General features: G+C 42.4%; 1 protein-coding gene across 7 annotated transcripts in view; it reads left to right on the plus strand.

The window, feature by feature from the left end:
- The window catches only part of LOC117361280 (acrosomal protein KIAA1210-like), a 156,027-nt gene that overhangs the window by 69,348 nt on the left and 63,107 nt on the right, over positions 1–23,572 (plus strand). For all 7 annotated transcript variants that reach the window (XM_033946411.1, XM_033946407.1, XM_033946406.1 and 4 more), the window contains one exon: positions 8,995–9,163. In XM_033946411.1, the coding sequence (XP_033802302.1) occupies positions 8,995–9,163 (169 nt within the window). The remainder of the gene's footprint in view (positions 1–8,994; positions 9,164–23,572) is intronic.

A 23,572-nucleotide genomic window follows, 5' to 3' on the forward strand; every position in this document is an offset into this window, starting at 1 on the left:
GACAGCAGTGGCCTCCCCCATTTCTGTATCAATAACAGACTATGGACTTTTCCGATCTTTTTTGTCTGTGTAACAGGAAAAAAAAATAAATTTAAAGCAGATAAATTGGTGGGGAAGTGCTGAGGGCTGCTCTTTGCAGGGAGATCATAGAGTTGAGAGACAGAGTCTGCAGCAGGAAGCTTTGCACATAATAGCAGCTCTATCATTAAGAGACCCATTATTGTGATCTATGGGAGCAAAGAGAGATTAAGGCAGCACAAGTTATTGGTAAGGAAATGGTTTGTAGCTGCTGGGTAAGGGTTTCTATGCCAGCTCTGGAGTTTGTGTGTTTGTGGAAGGAGTGGATATTTTTGAAATGGTATTTGGATAATTTTCTGAAGGAAAAGTCCATAGGCCATTATTGAGATGGCTTGGGGAAATCCACTGCTGAGAAATTTCCTTATTTCTGAATCAAAGATACTTTGATATTCAGATAAAGCTGAGGTGGCTCAGATAAGAACATAAGAACATAAGAAACGCCTTCACCGGATCAGACCGAGGTCCATCTAGTCCGGTGATCCGCACACGCGGAGGCCCATTTAGGTGCTCCTTTTTGGAGACCCGGATTTCCCGTATCCCTCAATATGATCTGCAAGAAGGTGTGCATCCAACTTGCGTTTGAAACCCAGCACAGTATTTTCTGTCACCACCTCCTCCGGGAGAGCATTCCAAGCGCCCATCACTCTCTGTGTGAAACAGAACTTCCTGACATCTGTCCTGAACCTGCTGCCATTCAGTTTTAGGCTATGACATTCCTTCCAGCGTCTGCCCTCTCTGTCTCTTCAATCCAGCATCCTCCCCTTCCATCCACTGTCAGACCTCTCCCCCTTCCACATGGCATCTGTCCTCCCTCTACGCCCCTCTCCCCCTTTCATCCAGCCTGTACCTCTCTCCCCCTTCCACATGACTCACTCCAGCCTCACTGCTCTCCTCACCTCTATCTCTCCCACACCAGATCTATCATCACTGTCCCTCTCCGCTCACTCTTCTACTGACCCCTTCCCATCATCAATCTCTCTACTTTCTCATGCCTGTGTCTCCCCTTCCCCTCCTCCAATCTCCCCGCCAGCTGCTTCCCTCCTTCTTTCATTCTCCCCTCCCTCCTCCTGTCCAGCAGTAACTTCTCTTTCATTCCTTGTTTGAATGTGTATATTGAAACTCTGAGCTGATTTTATATCAGAAGCATTGTTTTTTTTATTTTCCTGGGAGGGTCAGCTTAGGGCTAAAAGAATTATCTGTTCTTTTGCCTAAGATGACACTAACTTTAGCCTGCATTCATCTAGGGAAGTTAGGGTTTTGCTTTCTTTCATTTGTTTGTAGAGGGCACCCCGCCCTCCAGCTGACTCCATTTTTCTCAGTCGGGTTCATGGGTTCCTGAAGAAGGGTTCTTCCCCGAAACCAGCATAGTTGGACCTGTTTTCCTGGCGCGCTTCAATTCAGTGCTTCAGTGATATGGTTCCTTATTGTTCAGTTAAGTTCACTATTTTTTTGATTTGTATTTTGATTGATTTTTGTCGGGGTTTCGGCTGGTAGGGTTCATTTAGGGGTCGCTCAGATTTCACCTGTTACTCACCTGTTTTGATTCATCAGTTTTGATTCGTGGATATTTTCACTTTTATTCATAGCACACCCAGGGTGCTCAATGATGGTGTGCGGGTGGGGGTATATCACCTCTACCTAAGTTGTGAAGTGTTGGAGCTCGACTCCTGTCGCTGCTTGCTCACACTGAGAGCACCCTTTAATTTGGTATTATCCATAATAACTTTCACGCGGTTTGCATGGTGTGCACAGTCTTGGTCCTGAGCGCCCCCTTAGTGAACCTTGTTGTGACTATTTCTGCCTTTTTTGTTGTAACTAGTGTAGATAGGATGTAGCAAATGTCCAGTTGTCCGGCCCATCTGTCTGAACCAGAAGCTCCTCTAAAGATCTGGACATTTGCTACTATCCTATTTATTTTTGTGTGCACAAAGATACACTTTTTTTTTTCTATTTTATTGAACTTTGGGATTGAGAAATACTCTCTGGTCTTAAGAGCTGCCTAGTCAAATATTCTAGAACAAGGTTGGTATTATGTTGAAAGGCTTGACATTTTTATTTGAGGTTTGAATATTGTCACTAGCTATAATGGTAAGTGTAAAATTGATTTTTTTTCTTGAGTAAACTCCTTCTTTGTATAGCATATCTCCTTTTTTGGTTGGCTAAGGAGGATATTGGATTTATTTATTTTGGAAGAAATATTTTCCTAGTTGAATTATGTTGTCCATATTTCTGTAACAGGTGGATACTTGTGTATTGTTTATTTCAAATAAAATAAAAAAGTGTAATATTAATCACACATGAATGGTAAATTAGTTTTGCTATTCATTTATTACCTTGTTTAAACAACATCTGATAATTATTGTTGGACATATTTAGTATTCTTACACCCTCGATTATTGTTTCTTTTTTAAAGTTGCAACAGATAAATACAAATCTTTAAATGTTTAACCTCTATGTTGGTGTGAATTGAAGGGGACACCTATCTATTGTACTGATTGTTGTGAATTTCCTGTATGCGTTCTCTTTACCACTTTTCAATAAAAAATATTTAAAAAATAATAATTGTAATAATTAAATTGTAATGTAATTGCATTACACCACCACTGGGGGGCTTTAACATCTGGTTAAATCATTTCTGGTTTTGGGCCCAGTGTTGTCTTGGTAGAGCAATGTTGTACTGTTTACAAAGTTTCCAGTGGATGAGATATGCCACTTTACTGGGACTTGTCTGCATAGATATTCTCTCCCATCAGCATTTGACTAGGAGTTGAGTAACTGATTCTACTTCCTTACAAGAATTACATGTGTCAGCTTTACCAGTTAGTTTTTTGGTTTTTTTTTTCTATTTGCTGTGAACCATCTCATCTGTAATCTACTGTCCTGGGCTGTAACTACCAATCTCTCTCATCCTTGAGTCTCAGTTCACCTCTCCTTAATCATTCATGTGTTGGTTTCTGATTAATGTATTGTGTTTTACACTGTATTTATGCATTTGCCACTTGTTTGTCCTCATTTGTCGATCTTGCTGTTGAAAGATATATTTTTATTTTATTTATAAGAACATAACATAAGAACATAAGCAGTGCCTCTGCCGGGTCAGACCAGAGGTCCATCCCGCCCAGCAGTCCGCCCCCGCGGCGGCCCAACAGATCATGACCTGCCTTAATCACCAGAAGGGGCCCCCTTGCCCCCTAGGTTTCTCATCGAAGTCCTATCTTCCCATCAATGTCCTAACCCTCCGGCCTTGCACCTGCACGACCTGGTGAGCTGTCTATACTTATGCAACACCCCAGCACCTCCCTCAGTACCCCACGATCCCCTTTTCCCTCAGGAATCTGTCCAATCCCTGTTTGAATCCCTGTACTGTACTCTGCCGGATCACTTCCTCCGGGAGCGCATTCCATATGTCCACAACCCTTTGGGTGAAGAAAAACTTCCTTGCATTTGATTTGAACCTATCTCCCTTCAGTTTCTCTGAGTGCCCCCTCGTACCTGTCGTCCCTTTTAGTCTGAAGAACCTGTCCCTGTCCACCCTCTCTATGCCCCTAAGTATTTTGAAGGTCTCTATCATATCCCCCCTGAGCCTCCTCTTTTCCAGAGAGAAGAGCCCCAGTTTATCCAGCCTCTCAGCATATGGGCAGTTTTCCAGCCCTCTTACCAGTTTCGTTGCCCTCCTTTGGACTCTCTCAAGAACTGCCATGTCCTTCTTGAGGTGCGGCGACCAATATTGAACGCAGTATTCCAGATGTGGGCGCACCATCGCTCGATACAGCGGCATGATGACTTCCCGCGTCCTGGTTGATATGCCCCTCTTGATGATGCCCAGCATCCTGTTGGCTTTCTTCGAGGCTGCTGCACACTGTGCGGATGGTTTCATGGATGGATCCACTAGCACACCCAAGTCTCTCTCAAGTCCGGTGTCTTCCAGCAATCTCCCCCCCCATTTTATACTCGAACAACGGGTTCTTTTTCCCTATGTGCATGACCTTGCATTTATCTACGTTAAAGCGCATTTGCCATTTGTTTGCCCAGTCCTCCAGCTTATCGAGGTCCCTTTGCAGTTCCTCACACTCCTCCCTGGTCCTAACTCTGGCACAGAGTTTGGTATCGTCTGCAAATTTTATAACCTCACACTTTGCCTCCGTTTCCAGGTCATTGATAAATATGTTGAAGAGTAGCGGCCCCAGCACCGATCCCTGCGGCACACCGCTCGTGACTCCCCGCCAGTCAGAATATTGGCCCTTTATTCCGACCCTCTGTAGTCTACCTGACAGCCAGTGCTTGATCCATCTGTGTACATCCCCGCCCACCCCGTGGTTCCACAGCTTCCTAAGCAGCCTTTCATGTGGCACCTTGTCAAAGGCCTTTTGAAAATCGAGGTAAATGATATCTATGGGTTCCCCTTTGTCCACCTGACTGCTTATTCCCTCAAAGAAGTACAGAAGGTTTGTCAGGCACGACCTTCCCTTACAGAATCCGTGCTGGCTTGTCCGCAGTAGGCCATTTTTCTCGATGTGCTCGCAAATGCTGTCCTTGATCATTGCTTCCATTCATTGTATTCATCAATTTTTCTATACCGTTATGTAGCGCTGTAGAAATCATTAATAGTAGTAGTAGTTCTCCCAGGGGAGCTCAGCACGGTTTACATAGATTATTTACGTATGCAAGCATTTTTCTCTGTTTGTCTTGGTAGGCTCACAATCTATCTAATGTACCTGGGGCAATGGGGGGATTAAGTGACTTGCCCAGGGTCACAAGGAGCAGCGTGGGTTTGAACCCACATCATCAGGGTGCTGAGGCTGTAGCTTTAACCACTTCACCACACTCTCCCCATTCTCTTCTTGGTTGGGCTGAGAATTTTTCAGTAGCCCCTTGTATTGTGATGTCATAATGCCTAAGAGCCAACCTCATTGGTGATGTCACAATGGCTTGGTTTCCCTATACTTGTACCCATTTATTACCGCAGATGCATTTGCCTCATTGAAATGGAAAAGTTTGGAATAATTTGTGAGTTTCATGGCTCCACATTTTATTTATTTTTCTCTACCATTCTCCCAGGGGAGCTCAGCACGGTTTACATAGATTATTCAGGTACTCAAGCATTTTTCTCTGTTTGTCTTGTTAGGCTCACAATCTATCTAATGTACCTGGGGCAATGGGGGGATTAAGTGACTTGTCCAGGGTCACAAGGAACAACTTGGGTTTGAACCCACAACCCCAGGGTGCTGAGGCTGTAACTTTAACCACTGTGTGCTGGTAGAGTCTTGCTCATGTTTTCTGTTCATTGGAATGCTTGGCCAGGTTTACTGATGCAGCCAGATTCTGGACATTTACTTTCACTTTTTGCATATTTACATCTGTTGATGCTGTTAAACAGGGCTGGAGAATTGTTATATTGTATATGTAAGGACCATTCCTGTAAGGACTGTGAAAAATTGCAGGAAGACCTTAGGAAATTGGAAGACTGGGCAGCCAAATGGCAGAGGAAATTTAATTTGGACAGATGCAAAGTGATGCACATTGGGAAGAATAATCCAAATCATAGTTGCCTTATGCTAGGGTCCACCGTAGGAGTCGGTACACAAGAAAAAGACCTAGGTGTCATTGTAGACACTACGCTGAAATCTTCTGCCCAGTGTGTGACTGTGGCAAAAAAAAAAAAAAAGCAAACAGGATGCTAGGAATTATTAGGAATGGGATGGTAAATAAGGCCATGAATATTATAATGCTATGCATTGCTCCAGTATTGCACCCGGTTCTGGTCGCCATATCTCATAAAAGATCTAACGGAATTAGAAAAGGTTCAAAGAAGAGCAACCAAAATGATAAAGGGGATGGAACCCCTCTCATATAAGGAAAGACTAAAGAGGTTGGGGCTCTTCAGCTTAGAAAAGATGGTTGAGGTCTACAAAATCCTGAGTGGTGTAGAAAGGGTAAGAGGAATTGATTTTGTACCCTTTCAAAAAAGTACAATGAAATTACAGGGAAATACTTTTAAAACTAATAAGAGAACTAATTTTTTTTCACTCAAAGAATAGTTAAGTTCTAGAGCTCATTGGTGGAGGATGCGGTTACAGCAGGTAGCATAGCTGGGTTTAAGAAAGGTTTGGATGAATTCCTGGAGGAAAAGTCTGTAGTCTTCTATTGAGGCAGACATGGGGGCAGACACTGCTTGCTCTGGAATGGTAGCATAGAATGTTGCTACTATTTGGGTTTCTGCCAGGTATTGCGACCTGGATTGGCTACTGTTGGACACAGGAAACTGGACTAAATGGACCATTGCTGTTCGTGTGTTCTTTTGGCTTGAGGAATATATGTAGTATATAGTCTAGGCATACACTGCTCTTCTGTGACTCCATTTCTAATTAATTGTTTCATTCAGCCTGTTGCCTTCTCTAAAAATTTTAGGGTCATCATTGATTCTAAACTTTTTTTGACTAATAGCTCTAATATAATAATAATAATAACAGTTTATATACCGCAGGACCGTGAAGTTCTATGCGGTTTACAAAGATTAAAAGAAGGTACAAATAGAATGAACTTAACAGGGTGGAAGCTAGTGATAACAATTCAAGGGATCAGTTACTGAGGGGAAAGAGCCCGAAAATCAATCTGACCGCCGCATTTTGCATCAGTTGTAATCGTCACATATTCTTTTGGGAAATTGCTAAATAGGCGATGTTGCAGTATTCAAGTTGACTCAGTACGAGGGATTGTACCAGGAATCTAAATGCTGGCATTTCAAAGTATGCTCTAATGGATTGAAGTTTCCAGAGAGTGAAAAAACCCTTTTTGATTAAGGAGTCTATCTGGTCCTTCATGGTTAAGCACTGGTCCAGTGTTACACCCAATACCTTCATAGTAGACTGAATAGGATAACTAAGATTATTGATGCATAGCGGTGTTTTGGTGTCAATCGGGTGTGGCGAAGCTACAAAAAATTTTGTTTTTTCTGAATTAAGTTTCAATTTGAATTATGGTGGAATCTGGCTTTGAAGGGTACATGGTTATCCAATGAAAATACCCTACTGTATGTATGTTGATCCATGCATTTTTTGTTTTCCAATTTAGACTATTGTACACATGCTTCAAAATACAGTAGCTTGTTTTCTGTGTCATTCTCATAGATTTGAGCATGACCTTCCATTACTGATTTGCTTATATTGGCTTTTGTAGGGATGGAGATCTGATAAGTTCTGATCCAGGGCATCAGGACACAGGCAGAGTGAACATACAGGCGGTTCTGAATGCAGGCCAGGTCGGCACACCGACCTAGGCCCTGTGTGCGGATCTGGACCTGTGTGTGGATCTAGGCCTGGGTTTGGTTCTGAGGCCCTGTTTCTCATTTCCTCTCCCTCTCCCTCCTGCCACGTATACATTATAAGCAAGGACAAGGGTTGCACCTTGAGCAGAAGGCTGAGGCATTCCCCCCTCCTCGACTCTTGCCACTTATTAACCTGTCACAGGTTTATCCCTATCTTATCTCTTATCTTGTTTAAGCATCCCTTATATGGGCAACAATCAGACTTTGCCTGAGCAAGGCTAATCAAGAGAGCTTAAGAAGCATGCATTATAACCTTTTGACCATCACATGCCATAGTAAGATTTGAGACATATCAGAAATGTACACATTGGGAATCACTTTATTGTAACTGTTATTATATATTCATATGTCACGTGAGATAGTAGCTTTAAGACGCACATGATATAAATGTATTGCCTTGGTTTAATCCTCACTGTAAATGCATTATGAAATTATAACCTTGTAGAGCATTAACTAAGTAATTAATGGAGATATGATTCTCAATAAAAAGAGGGAGAGACCATTCATTTGGAGCGCCTCCTCCCGACTCTTCTTTTTGGTTCCGCTTGAAATTTAAGATTTCTTTTGTTGGCTTTTAGGACTCTTCATGAGGATAAACTAAACTAAACCTTAGATTTAGAGCTTGGCATAGTTTACAGAAAGTTAAAAATAATAAATACAATAGAGATAATATGAAGGGAAGGGAAGTTTACAATTTTGAAAAAAGCCAAGTTTTCAGATGTTTTTGGAATAATTGGAGAGAGCCCAGATCACGCAACTGGACAGGAAAACTATTCCAGAGCTCAGTAATTTTGAAAAGAAGAGACTTCCCTAATTTACCAGTATAGATGATGCCTTTCAGTTTAGGAAAAGATAATTTAAGTTTTTGAGTAGGTCTGGTAATCTCAGATCTTGTAGAATTCCAAAATAAAGGAAGGAATGAAGGAAAGATGCATGCAAGATCTTAAATGTAAAGCAGGCACATTTGAAATAGACTCTAGAAATAACTGGGAGCCAATTAAGTTTTAGCAAAAGTGGAGAAACATGATCGAATTTACTTTTTGCAAAGATCAGCCTAGCCTCAATATTCTGGATCAACTGAAATCTTTGAAGACTTTTCTTAGTCAGGCTTAAGAAGACCGCGTTACAATAATCCAACCTCGAAAGAATGATTGATTGTACAAGAACAGCAAAATGTTGTTGATGGAAGCAGGATCTCGTTCCTTAACATATGGAGACTAAAAAAACATTTTTTTCACCAGAGAATTAAAGATAGTTGTTAAAAGAGAGTGTTGAATCTATAATGACACCCAGAACTTTACTTGAGAATTCAATCTGTAGTGAAGATCCTGAAGGCAGTAGAATAGACAATTATTTTGGGCCAATCCAGAGTAATTTTGTTTTAGACTCATTTGTAATCTAGAATCAGAAGTCATCCCCATCAAGTGTCCCATCTCAATCCTTAAGATTCCTTAATGATCATTGCTTGGTTCTTCCTGTGGGTGGTCATATTCCTGAATTCGGGGGGGGGGGGGTTCCATTTGAAGATTTTGCTTTAGGCACTAAATGAAAGAAAATCTCATTCTCCTTGGTGTTTCTGTACTGGTTCTTAGGAAAGAAAAAATCAAAATTCCAGACCTTCAAGAACTTCTTTGTGAAGAAGAAAAAGAAAGAGCGCCCGGCTGATAGCGGTGAGAGCAACTTAAAGCCTAGCCAGTCCAGCAGTGATGTTGGCGTGCCAGAACCCAACGTTGATGCTCTTCATTCAACCACCAAGTCGGGGTAAGGCAAGTAAGGATAATGATGCAGAACTTCAGAACTAAGTTGCGGGGATGGGGGGGTGAAAGCGGGCATCGCCTCATGAAACTCTCTTAATGCCAAGCTTGCCTTTTACTCTGTGGAAGGCTTGATGTGATGTGGGAATGTGGGGAATTTCCTGCTTCACCTTATAGAAATGCAGTTGTAAAGACAGAGGCTCTTTCTTTTATTTTAAAGCAAGCTAAAATTATAACCATATTGAGATGTCTTTCTAACAAATTATATTCATTGTGGTGGAGAGTGAAAAGCAGGGCCAAGCATTTCATACCCTCCTTTTGAAGATGAATCTGACGTGCTTCATACGGATTTTTATTTTAGTAGTTAAAGCCTAACTCAGTTATTTTTCCCTATCTGTCCTGGTGGGCTCACACTCTTATCTAATGTACCTGGAGCTATGGGGGATTAGGTGACTTGTCCAGAGTCAGAAGGAGCAGAGTGGGATTTGAACCCACAACCTCAGAGTGCCGAGGTTGCAGCTCTAACCACTGTGCCTCCCAGCGTATGTATGCATTTCCCAGCTACCTCTGTGCTCCCATTTAGATTGTGGAGGCACTGAGAACCCATTTGCTATTTTTTCCCCTGCTTTTATTTTTAGAACTTTTCCCTTCTGTTGTGCCTTTTACACAACTATAGTATTGAATCTATTGTATTATCTTTTCCCTCTTCCTTCTCTTTATATAGGTAAATGTAAAAGTAATTATTTATTTCATAGGTACTATAGTTATATTGGGAGCCTATTGGGGACAGACAGGGAAATTCAAAGCACCTGATTAGATTTTTGGCCATTACTTAAGTCAATTTAATTGTTTTGTAAACTGCTTCGAATCCTTTGGAAGATTTAGCGGTATATAAGATAATAAATTACATTAAATTATATATTGCTGTCAGAAAAAAGTTAATATTTTGAAGGCAATTTTATAACAAGTTGGCTAAGTAGATAAGCACCTATTTCTAGCCTAGTTTATGAAAATTGTCTTTATAATTGCCAGAGGCAACAGTGGCAAAGGCTGTGTCTAGATTGCATACAGCATCCAGTTTAAAACCAGTTCTCCCAATATCCGGTGGTACTTAGCCAGCTGGGAATGACTTAGGGCTGGCTAAGTACCGCTTAGCCAGCTACATATCTGCTGATATTCAGTGGTAGATAGCTGGCTAGTTTTAAAAATAATGCATATTTGTTCTTTTTATAATCATGGGTCGTAGTTTGATATAGTTTATATTCATATAGGATATATGTATGTCTCTTCTATGCATACACCTTTATATTTTAATATATGCTTTTATTGTGTCATGCATGTCTTTTTATACTCATATACTTTATATTATATTTTATCTTTTATTGCGTTTTATGTGTTCCAAATATGCTATATTTACGTTTTGAATGTTTTGACATAGTGTCCCCTGAGGAAGGCGTCTTGTATACGCCGAAACTAGGATCCTTGTTGGGACCACATTTTCGAATAAAGACTTGTCATTGGTTGAAAAGACGTCTCCCTTGCCTTCTGCTGTTCTGTCTGTAACCCAAGGCGAGGTGTTCTTCTTTGGCCTGTCTGCTCACTGCCAATATTTAGCAGTTGGCCAGCTAAGGCTAGCGGCTAGATAGACCCGCTTAAAATGCAGGTCTATTTTTTGCTACGCACTGAAAGGCGTATGCAGCATTGTATTTAATAGACAGTCCCTGCTAGGAAGAACTTACAATCTAACTAAGACAGACAAACATGACATATAGGGTTGGGGATGCAGAACCCATGGTGAGAGGAGCTAGCAGTTGAAAGCAGTCTCAAAGAGGTGGGCTTTTAACTTGGACCTGAACATAAGAATTGCTGCTGCTGGGTCAGACCAGTAGTCCATCGTGCCCAACAGTCCGCTCACGCGGAGGCCCCCAGGTCAAAGAGCAGTGCCCTAACCAAGACCAGTCTCACCTGCGTACATTCCGGTTCAGGAGAAACTTGTCTAGCCTTGTCTTGAATCCCTGGAGTGTGTTTTCCCCTATAACAGACTCCAGAAAAGCATTCCAGTTCTCCACCACTCTCTGTATGAAGAAGAACTTCTTTACGTTTGAACGGAATCTATCCCCTTTGCACTTTAGAGAGTGCCCTCTCGTTCTCTCTACCTTGGAGAAGGTGAACAACCTATCTTTATCTACTAAGTCTATTCCCTTCAGTATCTTGAATGTTTTGATCATGTCCCCTCTCAGTCTCCTCTTGTCAAAGGAGAAGAGGCCCAGTTTCTCTAATCTCTCACTGTACGGCAACTCCTCCAACCCCTTAACCATTTTAGTCCCTCTTCTCTGTACCCTTTCGAGTAGTACCATGTCCTTCTTCATGTAAGGCGACCAGTGCTGGACGCAATAATCCAGGTGTGGGCGTACCATGGCCCGGTACAGCGGCATGATAACCTTCTCTGATCTGTTTGTGATCCCCTTCTTAATCATTCCTAGCATTCTTTTCGCCACCGCCGCACATTGCGCAGATGGCTTCATTGACTTGTTGACTAGTACTCCCAAGTCTCTTTCCTGGGGGGTCTCTCCAAGTACCACCCCGGATTTGGGCCATTTGTTCCAGGCATACAGTGCAGCAAGATGGAAGGGACGGGGTCTGGAGTTGGCAGAGGAGGAAAAGGGCACAGATAGGAGGAACTTACCAGCTGAGCGGAGTTTGTGGGAGGAACATAGCTGGAGATACTGTAAATGAAGAGAGATAGTGAGGTGCAGTTGAGTGAATGCATTTGTAGGTCAATAAGAGGAGTTGGAATTGTATCAGTTGGCCAGCCACTGAATATTGACTTGGCCAGCTAGGTTTGAGGCCATATACGGTCCCGGTGGTGAATATTCAAGATATCGTAGCGCAGGGGTAAGGAACTCGGTCCTCGAGAGACGTATTCCAGTCAGGTTTTCAGGATTTCCCCAATGAATATGCATGAGATCTATTTGCATCCACTGCTTTCAATGCATATTCATTGGGGAAATCCTGAAAACCCAACTGGAATACGGCTCTCGAGGACCGGAGTTCCGTACCCCTGCAGACGTAGCGGCAGCCTGGGAGAGGTAGCTGGACTGCCTCCCAAGGTCTAAATATCGGGGCCAATGTGTCACTACACTTTTTTTTTTTTTTTTTTAAATCTTTATTGATTTTCAAACTTTGACAGTGCAATACAATTAATTGAACATAAAATATCGCATATAACGCACTATTAACTACACAAGTAATACATAAAACAATCATTTTCTCCCATCCTCCTCCCAATTATTAATGCAATAAGACACATGATGTGATTACAGTATTATAATTAAGTAATTTAAATTTTGAAAATACATTTCTCTCCCCCCACTCACCCACCCGTGTCACTACACATTTATGTTTGTAATTCTCTCAGGGTGGTTCTTACAACTCTTTTCAATAGTTTGAAATGGAAATTAAGTGAACAGGATTAACTTATTTTTTTGAGGCAGGTTGTCTCTCAAATGAATCCCCTCGTTAAGGTTAATTCTTTAAGGCACCGCCTAAAGATGGTTTCGGAGGCAAATGGAGAAGCAGAGGAAAACCCAGCCTGGAAGAGGAGAGGGGAGAAACCAAATGGAACTGAAAATGAAAATCAACTCAAATTGGAACCAGTGCTTGGTCGACAGAGAAACAGTCGGCATCTACGTATGATGCCCCTCCCATGTTCGGCCCATGTATACACCTGCTTAGCGCTATGTGCTAATAACTTGTGAGCGTAGGGTTACAAGACATCCCAGATTTCCCCGGACATGTCTGGGGCTATGGATGACTCTTCAAAACCCGGCGCTTTGTCTGGGGTTTGAAAAGCTTCCTGTCAAAATTGCGTCGGGAAGGGGCATCTGTGCATGCGCGGACGCAAGGCGGCGATGTCATTGCATCGCGTCCCCGCATGCACGGATACCATCTGGGGGCGGGCCTGGGGGTGTGGCCATGGGTCCAGATTTTCCTTTGGGAAAATCTGGTATTCCTAGGTGAGCTAGTGTATACCAGTTCAAAGATACTCGCCAATTATATCTCAGAATTTACACTTGTGCAATTATGGAATTGCCCTTTAAATGTATTTTCTCCTCCCATGTTGTACATGATGGAATGGAGGCGTAGCCTAATGGTTAGCACAGTGGGCTGAGATCCTGGGAACTGGGTTTGATTCCCACCGCAGCCCCTTGAAAACAACGGCTGCCATTAGACGTCATCTCCAGGTCCGATCACTGCGATAGCATCACCTGCAAAAAAAACCTGCGAGCACGTGGAATGGTTTGAAATGGATTGGATTCCTCTGGGTGGAATGCCGTTGTACAGAAGCATGGTGAGACCTCATCTGGAGTACTGTGTGCAATTCTGGAGGCCGCACTACCGTAAGGATGTGCTGAGAGTTGAGTCGGTTCAGTGAATGGCCACCAGGATGATCCTGGGGCTCAAGGATCTCTCGTATGAAGACAGGCTGCACAAGTTGCGGCTATACTCTCTCGAGGAACGTAGGGAGAGGGGAGATATGATAGAGACATTTAAGTACATCACTGGTCGAATAGAGGTGGAAGACGACGTTTTCCTTCCAAAAGGACCCTCGTCCACAAGGGGACATCTGTTGAAAATCAGGGGGGGGGGGAAATTTCATGGGGATACCAGGAAGTACTTCTTCACTGAAAGAGTGGTGGACTATTGGAACGAGCTCCCGGAGCAGGTGATCGTAGCCAGCAGCATACAAGATTTTAAGAATAAATGGGATGCCCACGTCGGATCCCTACGAGGGTAGCATAGAGGAGGGCAGCTTGGGGACGAGTGATAGAGTGTAGATTAGGGGAGGGTTGTTGGAGTGGGCAGACTTGATGGGCTATGGCCCTTTTCTGCCGTCATTTTCTATGTTTCTATGAATATTGGAGCTACAGCTGGAAGTTGATCAGAATCACAGTTATCTGTTACAATTTCATCTGAATGCAGCACTGTCTGATTTAGCAAGAGTCTGCTTTTCACAAGAAGCCAGAATTTAGATGTTGGGTGACAAAAGGGTTGGGTTGGTATCCAGCGTTGGCAGGATTTCAGAATCTCAGGCCTCTAGAAATTGGCATCTGCCTGACCTGTAAAGAGCTCGGAGCTTTTTCCATCCTAAAATCTGAAAAACAGGATCATGTACCCTTTCAACTGGAAGATGACAAAGGAAAGTATGTGGTTTTTAATTCAAATTAACATCATTGAATTGACTGTCTTTAAATCCGGGCATATCTTACCCAAATTACACGTCTTTTGTGTAAAACTGTTCTAATTATTTAAACTGAAACAGAGCGTTGACCCTTCCCCTCCCTAGTTCAGAAGGGAACTATTGCCCTGAGCCCTGAGATCTGTTCCTGGGACATGTTGAGAAAAACAAAGATGCCCAAGGCAAATCTGGAAACGGTTACACTTCTTGTTTATTGTTTTATGGACAAAAAAGTATTCCCTGCGACCCATGTGAAGAAGTGTTTTGCTTTAGTACGAGGTATCTAATGTATGTTTTGCAAAATTGTATGGATGTGTGCTTTGAGGTTCTGCGGCTTTTGATCTTTTCAGGGCTGGGAATAATCATACTTGTGGCCTGGTATGTTTCTGTCCTTGTAGTCAAGCTGTGAATGTGTTCTCAGTGCTGTATCTTTTATCTACCTGGCCTGAGTGTGGCCTAGTGATTAGAACAATGGGCTGAGAACCCCGGAGATTGGGGGTTCAAATCTTGCTTCCACTGGTGCTCCTTGGGCAGGCCAGGTGGTTTCTGTTGCTTCTGGTACCTGCTTGAACTGTAAGTTATTTTGTGTCCGAGATTTGTAAACCTGAAACCTTTTCCTGCGTAGGTAGTAAGTAATTTTAAGTTATCTATAATAATAAAACCCTAGAGCGCGCATGCGCTGTCGAAAGTCCATGAGTCCTGGTGGCTTGAGGTGTGCTTCTGTGCCAGTCCTCACAGCGCCTGCGTTAGCTGGAGGCAGGTGTGCCAGCGACCCCTCCCGCTACCGGTCCTCTTCAAAGCGGCCTGCTGAGGTTCGCCAGCCGTTGTAGCGAACCTTGCAGGCCACTCTCCAAAGGATCGGTGAAGAAAACTATAAGAAGGCGAAGGCGGGACAGAGGCTGCGATCGGCAGTGGCTGCTGCTACTCCTCCAGCCGCCTAGCTCCTCTCTGCCGGCCCCGGCCAGCAGCCCCCTCCACCCCGTCCTCTCTGCTCTGGTGGCCCGCGCAGGAGAAGGAGTGGATGATGCAAGGGGGTTGAAAAAGCGAAAGGTGGGACGGGAAAGGGAAAAGGAGGGGGAGGAAGTCTAAAATGAAAAAAACAAAACAAAAAACAACTTTATACAGGAAGAGGAGTCTCTAGCACCCGTTAATGTAACAGGCTTAAATACTAGTAAATAAATAAACCTGTAAGCTGCCTTGAGCATTATTTAGAAAGTTGCATTAAAAACTGCAGATTATTCAATTATTGTTATACAGATGTGCTAGACAGAGGAAGGGGCGTTCTGAAGAAATTCTGCTGCCTCTGAGGGAGAGACCTCAAAGAAATATTGCCTCTCATGGAAATCAATAGGATTGGGGGTGGAGAAGGCTGGATAAATACTGCTTTATCTGGCCCTGAAGAAACCTTGGCAGACTAAGCCACAGGAGTTGATCCAATACCTTTAATAACAGTTAATGGAGGGGTAAAAAAACACAAAGCCTGATTTAGCTAATTTTATCCTGATGGGCTGCTTCAGGGGCTTATCAAACTTTTAAATCAAATAAACATAATTATAATAAAACAAAACCACTAAAAAAATATAAAACTATGTAAATCAAAATGATATTATAAAGAACTTAAAAGACCATCATATAAAAAAAGGTGAAACACCCCCATGATTAATGCTAAAGTTACACACTTCAAAGAAAAATGAGGAGACCCAATAATCCACAATGAAAACAATCCACCGATGAAAACAAAAAACTGTGGATACAGATGACATATAAAAACATGAAAATTCAATTTAAAAAATACAATGATAAAAAATACAGTGATAAAAATCCAACCGGACCCTACACGGTCTGTGTTTCGGCGAACATGCCTTCCTCAGGGGTCCAATGGTTTTTGCAAACTCACATATAAAGAATTGGACTGGAAACAGTCTTTTGTCTTTAAACACGTGAGCTTGTCTGCAGTGGTCATGTCGTGCATTCAGCCAATTGTAAAATTCAAAAAGAGTTTCATAAGTGCCAGTCCAAGCCATGAAAATATCATCTATGAATCGAAGCCATAATTTAATAAGCATAGTAAATGGACTAGCCAATTTATTTATGCAAAATTTTGAAAATCAATGGATACTTTCTAATCCATTTACTATGCATATTAAATTATGGCTTCGATTCATAAATGATATTTTTATGGCTTGGATTGGCACTTATGAAACTCTTTTTGAATTTTACAATTGGCTGAACTCACGACATGACAGGATACAATTTGATATCAATGTTCACTCTAATAAGATTTCTTTTTTGGACATTTCCCTTAATAGACAGGGCCAAAAGTTAGCAACTACTGTTTTTCGTAAGAGTACTGATAGAAATACATTTTTAGATTATTCAAGTAATCATCCGTTACCACTCAAGCAGAGTTTACCCACCTCTCAGTTTTTACGTTTTAAACGTATTTGTTCTAACTCTGGGGAATTTTACAAGCAAAGTAAAGACCTTTTCCGGCGTTTACAGAATCGAGGTTATCCTCCGCAGATTCTTAAGAAGGCCTATAAATGGGCTAACAAAACAAAACTGCAGATTTGTACAAGACTTAGGCAAAATTTATTGTGACAAAATAATTATGTGCAAACCCTTTTACCAATCAAGGGACCCGACACAGTCCGTGTTTCGGACAAACCTTCGTCAGGGGTCCTAATAAGCACAAATATAATATAAAATTTATTATTAAAAATGACACATAATAAAAGATAAATAATAAAATAAATAAAAAAATTTTTGGAATATTTATCCAAAATAGTATTAAATACAACAAGAGGACAAGTGTTCTTTATCTTATTAAGATCACTCATTTTGCTTTGCATGCAGTACATTAATATTGCATGCTTTTTTATTTTCATATTTATTTTTATTTATTAATTATTAATATGCACACTTGTCCTCTTGTTGTATTTAATACTATTTTGGATAAATATTCCAAAAATCGTTTTTAATTTATTTTATTATTTATCTTTTATTATGTGTCATTTTTAATAATAAATTTTATATTATATTTGTGCTTATTAGGACCCCTGACGAAGGTTTGTCCAAAACACGGACCGTGTCGGGTCCCTTGATTGGTAAAAGGGTTTGCATATAATTATTTTGTCACAATAAATTTTGCCTACGTCTTGTACAGATCTGCAGCTTTGTTTTGTTTGCTCTTGGTTGGTTTTTTACTGCAGTTTAGGTTGGGACCTCCCTTCTTTCCCTATAAACGGGCTAAACATGTTGACCGGGATTTACTGTTAATTCCCAGAGCACATTCCTCTGATATGCAAGCAATCACCTGTGTACTTGAGTTTTCACCAGATATAAAATATGTAGTTTGGTCTTTACGTCATCAATGGGACATTTTGAGCCAAGATCCTGCTTTCTCCGATTGTCACCTCCGTATGGCTTATTCCAGACAAAAAAAATCTCAAAGAACTATTGAGTCCTTCAGATTGCTTTGTTCATAAACAACAATATTGCCAATCTGTAGGTAGTCATTCTAAATGCCATACGTGTCAGATCTGCGTTATTACGACAGATCAAACTGGTTGTTTATTACACCCAGTGTCAGGCAGAACATATTCTATTCGATTCCACGCTACCTGTTTGACAGTTCATGTAGTATATTTATTAATATGTCCGTGTCCGAAAATATATGTAGGCCAAACCTCACGGCCCCCTTAAAACACGGATCACGGAACATAAAAGCTGCCTCAACACCGGCAAGATGTAGGCTCCAATTGTCGCTCATTGTCAAGAACATAATCATACATTTCAAGATTTAAGATGTTGCGCTATAGATCATGTCCCCATAAGTCACAAGAATGGACAACGATTGCTTTTACGGAGAGAACTCTTTTTGATTTGTATGTTGGAAATGGAAGAGCCTGGAGGGTTAAATTCCAAACTGGAATGGCATCACATACTTTGATCGAGAACCGTAGTTTTTAATGCTAACCTTGGTTTCGAACTTGGGACTACGTCACACACAATTGTATCCAATCGCAATCTGGCACGTGTACTTGAATAGACAAGTTAAATGGGCGGGGCTTTCTCCAGTTTCCATGTCCGAGGAGCCACCATATTGAATCTTGGAGCCGCATTGATAGTACGTTGGGGCTTTCGGTCCATTGAATGAAGAGGAGAGAAAAAAAGCTTTTCCACATACGTTAAGTATTAAGTGTTTTATTTTATGTCTTGTAGGATTGACCACTTTCACATCCTGAGGCAGCTTATAACTAGCGAAACGCTGGCCATCTTTGATGTGTGGTATGCTTTTGTTTTCTTCATGGGGCATTGCTCTTCCATGTTGCTGTGAGCAGTGGTAGTTCACCTAATTCTCTGGTGTTTTGAATATCGAGCAGACACTTCCTCACTTGCATTGCACAAGGCTTTTTTGTATAGTGAAATACTACATGAGGAGGTTTTTTATGCCAATGACTTGAATGTACTCCAGTTAGCCTCCATTTATTTACAACCTGAGTTATTGGTTTGGTGGAGGGGGGATCTGAGGCTTTTTCCTACCTCATGATAATTTTCAAAGAAAAAGGTGTTGTGAGGTGTTGGCCGAGGGCTGTCCGCTTTTGATTTCAATTTCCAGTGTTTTCAGCAACATTTAGTATTCTCTTTAAGACTCCATTGGTTTTTTATGTGTATATGGTTTTTGTGCTGTGAACCAGGTCGAAAGTGTAGAAGAGATAGAAGCGACAGGTCTTAGCAGCTTGTTGGATATGCGTAGAAAATGAGAGGTCAGAATCGAAGACCACTCCAAGGTTGCGAGCAGAGGAGAATGGAACGATGACAGTATTATTTACCGAGATGGAGAAAGGAGGAGGAAGAGCAGAGGGTTTTGGAGGAAAGAGGAGCAGCTCAGTCTTGGACATATTTAGTTTCAGATGACGGCTTGACATCCAGGCAGCAATGTCAGCCAAACAGGCAGAGACTTTTTCTTGGACTTTAGGTGAAATTTCAGGTGTAGAGAGGTAGATCTGGGAGTCATCAGCATATAGGTGATACTGGAAGCCATGGGAGGGAAGAGGTGTAGAGAAAGAAGAGGTCCTAAGATAGAACCCTGGGGTACACCAACCACTAGCGGGTAGCTGCAGAAGAGGACCTACCAATACATACACTAAAGGTGTGTTGGGAAAGGTAGGAGGCAAACCAGGAGAGGACAGATTCATGGAATCCAAACGAGGACAGCATATCAAGGAGTAAGCTGTAATTTACAGTATCAAAGGCAGCAGACAGGTCAAGAAGGATAAGGATAGAGTAAAGGCCCTTAGATCTGGCCATGAGCATAAGAACATAAGAAGTTGCCTCCACTGGGTCAGACCAGAGGTCCATCTCGCCCAGCGGTCCGCTCCCACGGCGGCCCATCAGGTCTGTGGCCTGTGAAGTGGTCTCTGACCACTTCTATAACCTACCTCAAGTTCTATTTGTACCCCTCTATCCCCTTATCCTCTAGGAACCTATCCAAACCCTCCTTGAACCCCTGTACAGAGTTCTGTCCTATCACATCCTCCGGAAGCGCGTTCCATGTGTCCACCACCCTCTGTGTAAAAAAGAACTTCCTAGCATTTGTTCTAAACCTATCCCCTTTCAATTTCTCCGAGTGACCCCTAGTGTTTGTGGCAGCCCTCAGTTTGAAGAATCTGTCCTTATTCACTTTCTCTATGCCCTTTAGGATTTTAAAGGTCTCTATCATGTCCCCTCTAAGTCTCCTCTTCTCCAGGGAGAATAGCCCCAGCATTTTTAACCTGTCAGCATATGAAAAATTTTCCATACCTTTTATCAGTTTAGTCGCCCTCCTCTGCACTCCCTCTAGTACCGCCATGTCCTTTTTGAGGTACGGCAACCAGTACTGAACACAGTACTCCAGGTGCAGGCGTACCATTGCGCGATACAGTGGCATGATGACTTCCTTTGTCCTGGTTGTGATACCTTTTTTGATGATGCCCAGCATTCTGTTTGCTTTCTTTGAGGTTGTCGCACACTGCACCGATGGCTTCAATGATGTGTCGACCATCACCCCCAGGTCCATGCAAGTCACTGCAGACCTTAGTGAGGGCAATCTCTGTGGAGTGTTGGGGGCGAAAACCAGATTGTAGAGGATCGAGAATCTGTCGAGTTGAAAGGAAGCCAGGCAGCGACGGAGAATAGCACGCTCGAGTATCTTGGATAGGAACGGAAGACGGGAGACAGGGCGATAGTTGGACAGGCAGGAGGGGGTCCAGCGAGGGCTTTTTGAGAAGCGGCTTAACCATTGCATGTTTGAAGGCAGCAGGGACAATTGCAGTGGAAAGAGACAAGCAGCACGCAATCCACAGAGGCTGTAAAAAAACAGAGTCGCTTCTAAGGTGTTCAGTCACAGAAAGAGTCACAAGCAGTACACGTTCCCTGGGGTTCTAAAAAAACGAACCAGGCTCCTAATAAGTGTGCAGTTATATGTAAGACATAAGATATTATTTTCATGAGATATAATATAATGATATTTGAATTTGGGAGGGGGGTGGGGGTTAAATCTTCTGGTTGTATAATATTGTAGATTTTCAAGTGGTATTGAAATTATTAATTCCACCAGACCTACCCAAAAATCGAAATTATCCTTCCCCTCACTAAAAGGCATTTCCCACTCAGGAAAACTGGGGACTTCCCTCCCTTCAGATTCATCGAGCTCTGGAACAACCTTACCTCCCCTCTTCGGAACCTGAGTGCTCTCCAACCCTTCCGAAAACATCTGAAAACCTGGCTTTTCTCAAAAACCTAACACTCCCTCTTCTTCCGACATCCTAGCCCTCAAACATTCTTCTTTCTCCGATCTTCACCCAACTCTTCCTTGGAGTTCCTTTCTCATTACAATTCCTGTAAACCGTGCCGAGCTCCACAAATATGGAGATGGCGCGGTATACAAACCCAAGATTTAGTTTAGTTTATTGTAATATGTTTGTTTGATATTTATTGTACACTTGTTGTAAGATATAAAATGAATAAAGAAATTTTAAAAAAAAGTGTGCAGTTATAAAACCAGGTGTGCAGTCACAGAATAGTCTGTAAAACTAATCACAAGCATATGTTGAAGTGTATAATTTTAGAATTAATCATCTGTTTTGCCTTTTATATGATGGTCTTTTAAGTTCTTTTTAATATCATTTTGATTTACATAGTTTTATATCTTTTTAGTGGTTTTATAGTATTCTAATTGTGTTAACTTGTTTTAAAAGTTTGATAAGCCCCTGAAACAGCCCATCAGGGCAAAATTAGCTAAGTCAGGCTTTGCGGGTTTTACCCCTCCAGCAACTGTTTATTAAAAGTGTTGGATCAACTTCTGTGACTTGCTCTGCCATTTGTTTCTTGCCACTCTGGACCTTGAGTGCTCACTTGTTTTCCTGAAGAAACATTGCTTTTTCTAAACCAAAGAATTGCAACTGGGCAAATCGTGCCACTCTCCCTCCTCCGAAGGGGAAGAGGGTTGTAGAGAGCAGGTGGGGTGTGAGGCTGCTCCACACCCCACCCAAGCTCTCAAACGTTGGCACTGTAAATAGTGAATTTTGAAAACTGATTATGTATAGAGATGAGGTCATGCATTGATTGTTGTATCTTTCTGTGGTACAACCACCAAAGCATTTACATTTATCATATGCAGGTACGTTCTCTGTCCCCAATGGGCTCACAAACTAAGTTTCTGCACCTGGACAAGGAGGGGTTAAGTGATTTGCCCAGAATTAAGGTGACTGTTTCCCACAGCTAGCTGTGGGTAACCCACAGGAACAGGGGAAAAATCGACTGGTTGCTGTGTTTACGGAGACAAGGCTTTTCATTGCCCCATGGAACGGTGAATGGCCTTGTCCCCGCAGTAAAAGATCTACCACGAGTCGCCTCCCTTCCCACCACTTCCAGTCAGCAGGCCCCCCCCCTTGCGAGTCTAGCAGCCCTCCTCCCTATCACGGGTCCAACAGCTGCCCTCCCTCCCGATCGTAGCAACTGGCAAAAAATCCCCAAACCTGCGACTCCCATGTCTGTCCCTTTGCGCCTTCTGGGTCGGGCCTACTAGCCATTTGGGGCTCCTTTGACTAAGGTGCGCTAGCGTTTTTAGCGCACGCAGCAGATTAGTGCGTTCTAACCCCGCGCTACGCGGCTAGAACTAGTGTCTAGTGCGCGGCATTATAACGTGCGCTATTCCGCACGTTAAAGCCCTAACGCAGCTTATTAAAAGGAGCCCTTAGAAGCGTTTGTAGGATGAAGAGGCAACATCGTTGCACTCCCCCAACACTATTCCTGCCATGTGTGACTGCATATTCTGTTAGCATGACTTTTCTGTGTAACATTCTGTAATAATTTGGCTTATTCAGTTTTCTCAATAGCGGAGGGGATATTTGTGAAGAGGAGGGGAAGGTAGACAGGGGTTTTGTTCATCCTCACTCTGTATTATTTGTGTTTATAAAAATGACAATTGCACAGAATATTGTTTCTTTTTATACTTTAATAAAATAAGTTCAATATAAAATCATAACTATTCGAGGCTTGTATAGATGGGATCAGATGATTTGCGGGAACAGGGCGGAGACGGGGACAAATGTTTCCCTGTGTCATTCTCTATCCAGAATCACAAGGTGCCAAAGTAAGTCTTGCACCCAGCCCACTGCACTAACCATTAGGCTTCTCCACTGATTATATTTCTGTTTTTGTCTACAGACCTGCATCACTGCCTGAAAATTAATTTTGTGACTCATTTTAAGATTAGTCAGTCCCGTCCACAATTCGGCTGCACGGCTCATATTCCATGAGAGCCGCTATACTCGCGTTACCCCTCTCCTAAAGTCGCTTCATTGGCTCCCCATCCATTTCTGAATACAATTAAAACTCTTCTTACTGTCCTACAAATGCACTCACTTGGCATCCCCTCATTATCTTTCTTCACTTATCTCCCCCCTTTATTCCCCCTTCGAGCTCTGTTCAACTGGTAAGTCCCTCCTATCTGTTCTCTTCTCTTTCTCTGCCAACTCCAGTCCAGACTCCGCCCTTTCTGTCCTGCTACACCGTATGTCTGGAACAAACTGCCTGAATCCCTATGGCAGGCTCCGTCTCTGGCAGTGTTCAAGCTAAAAGCTCACCTCTTTTGAGATTGCTTTCAATTCCTCTCACCTTGGGTTCTGCATC

Source organism: Geotrypetes seraphini, chromosome 5, assembly GCF_902459505.1.
Source record: "Geotrypetes seraphini chromosome 5, aGeoSer1.1, whole genome shotgun sequence".
In the NCBI taxonomy this organism is placed as follows: Eukaryota; Metazoa; Chordata; class Amphibia; order Gymnophiona; family Dermophiidae; genus Geotrypetes; species Geotrypetes seraphini.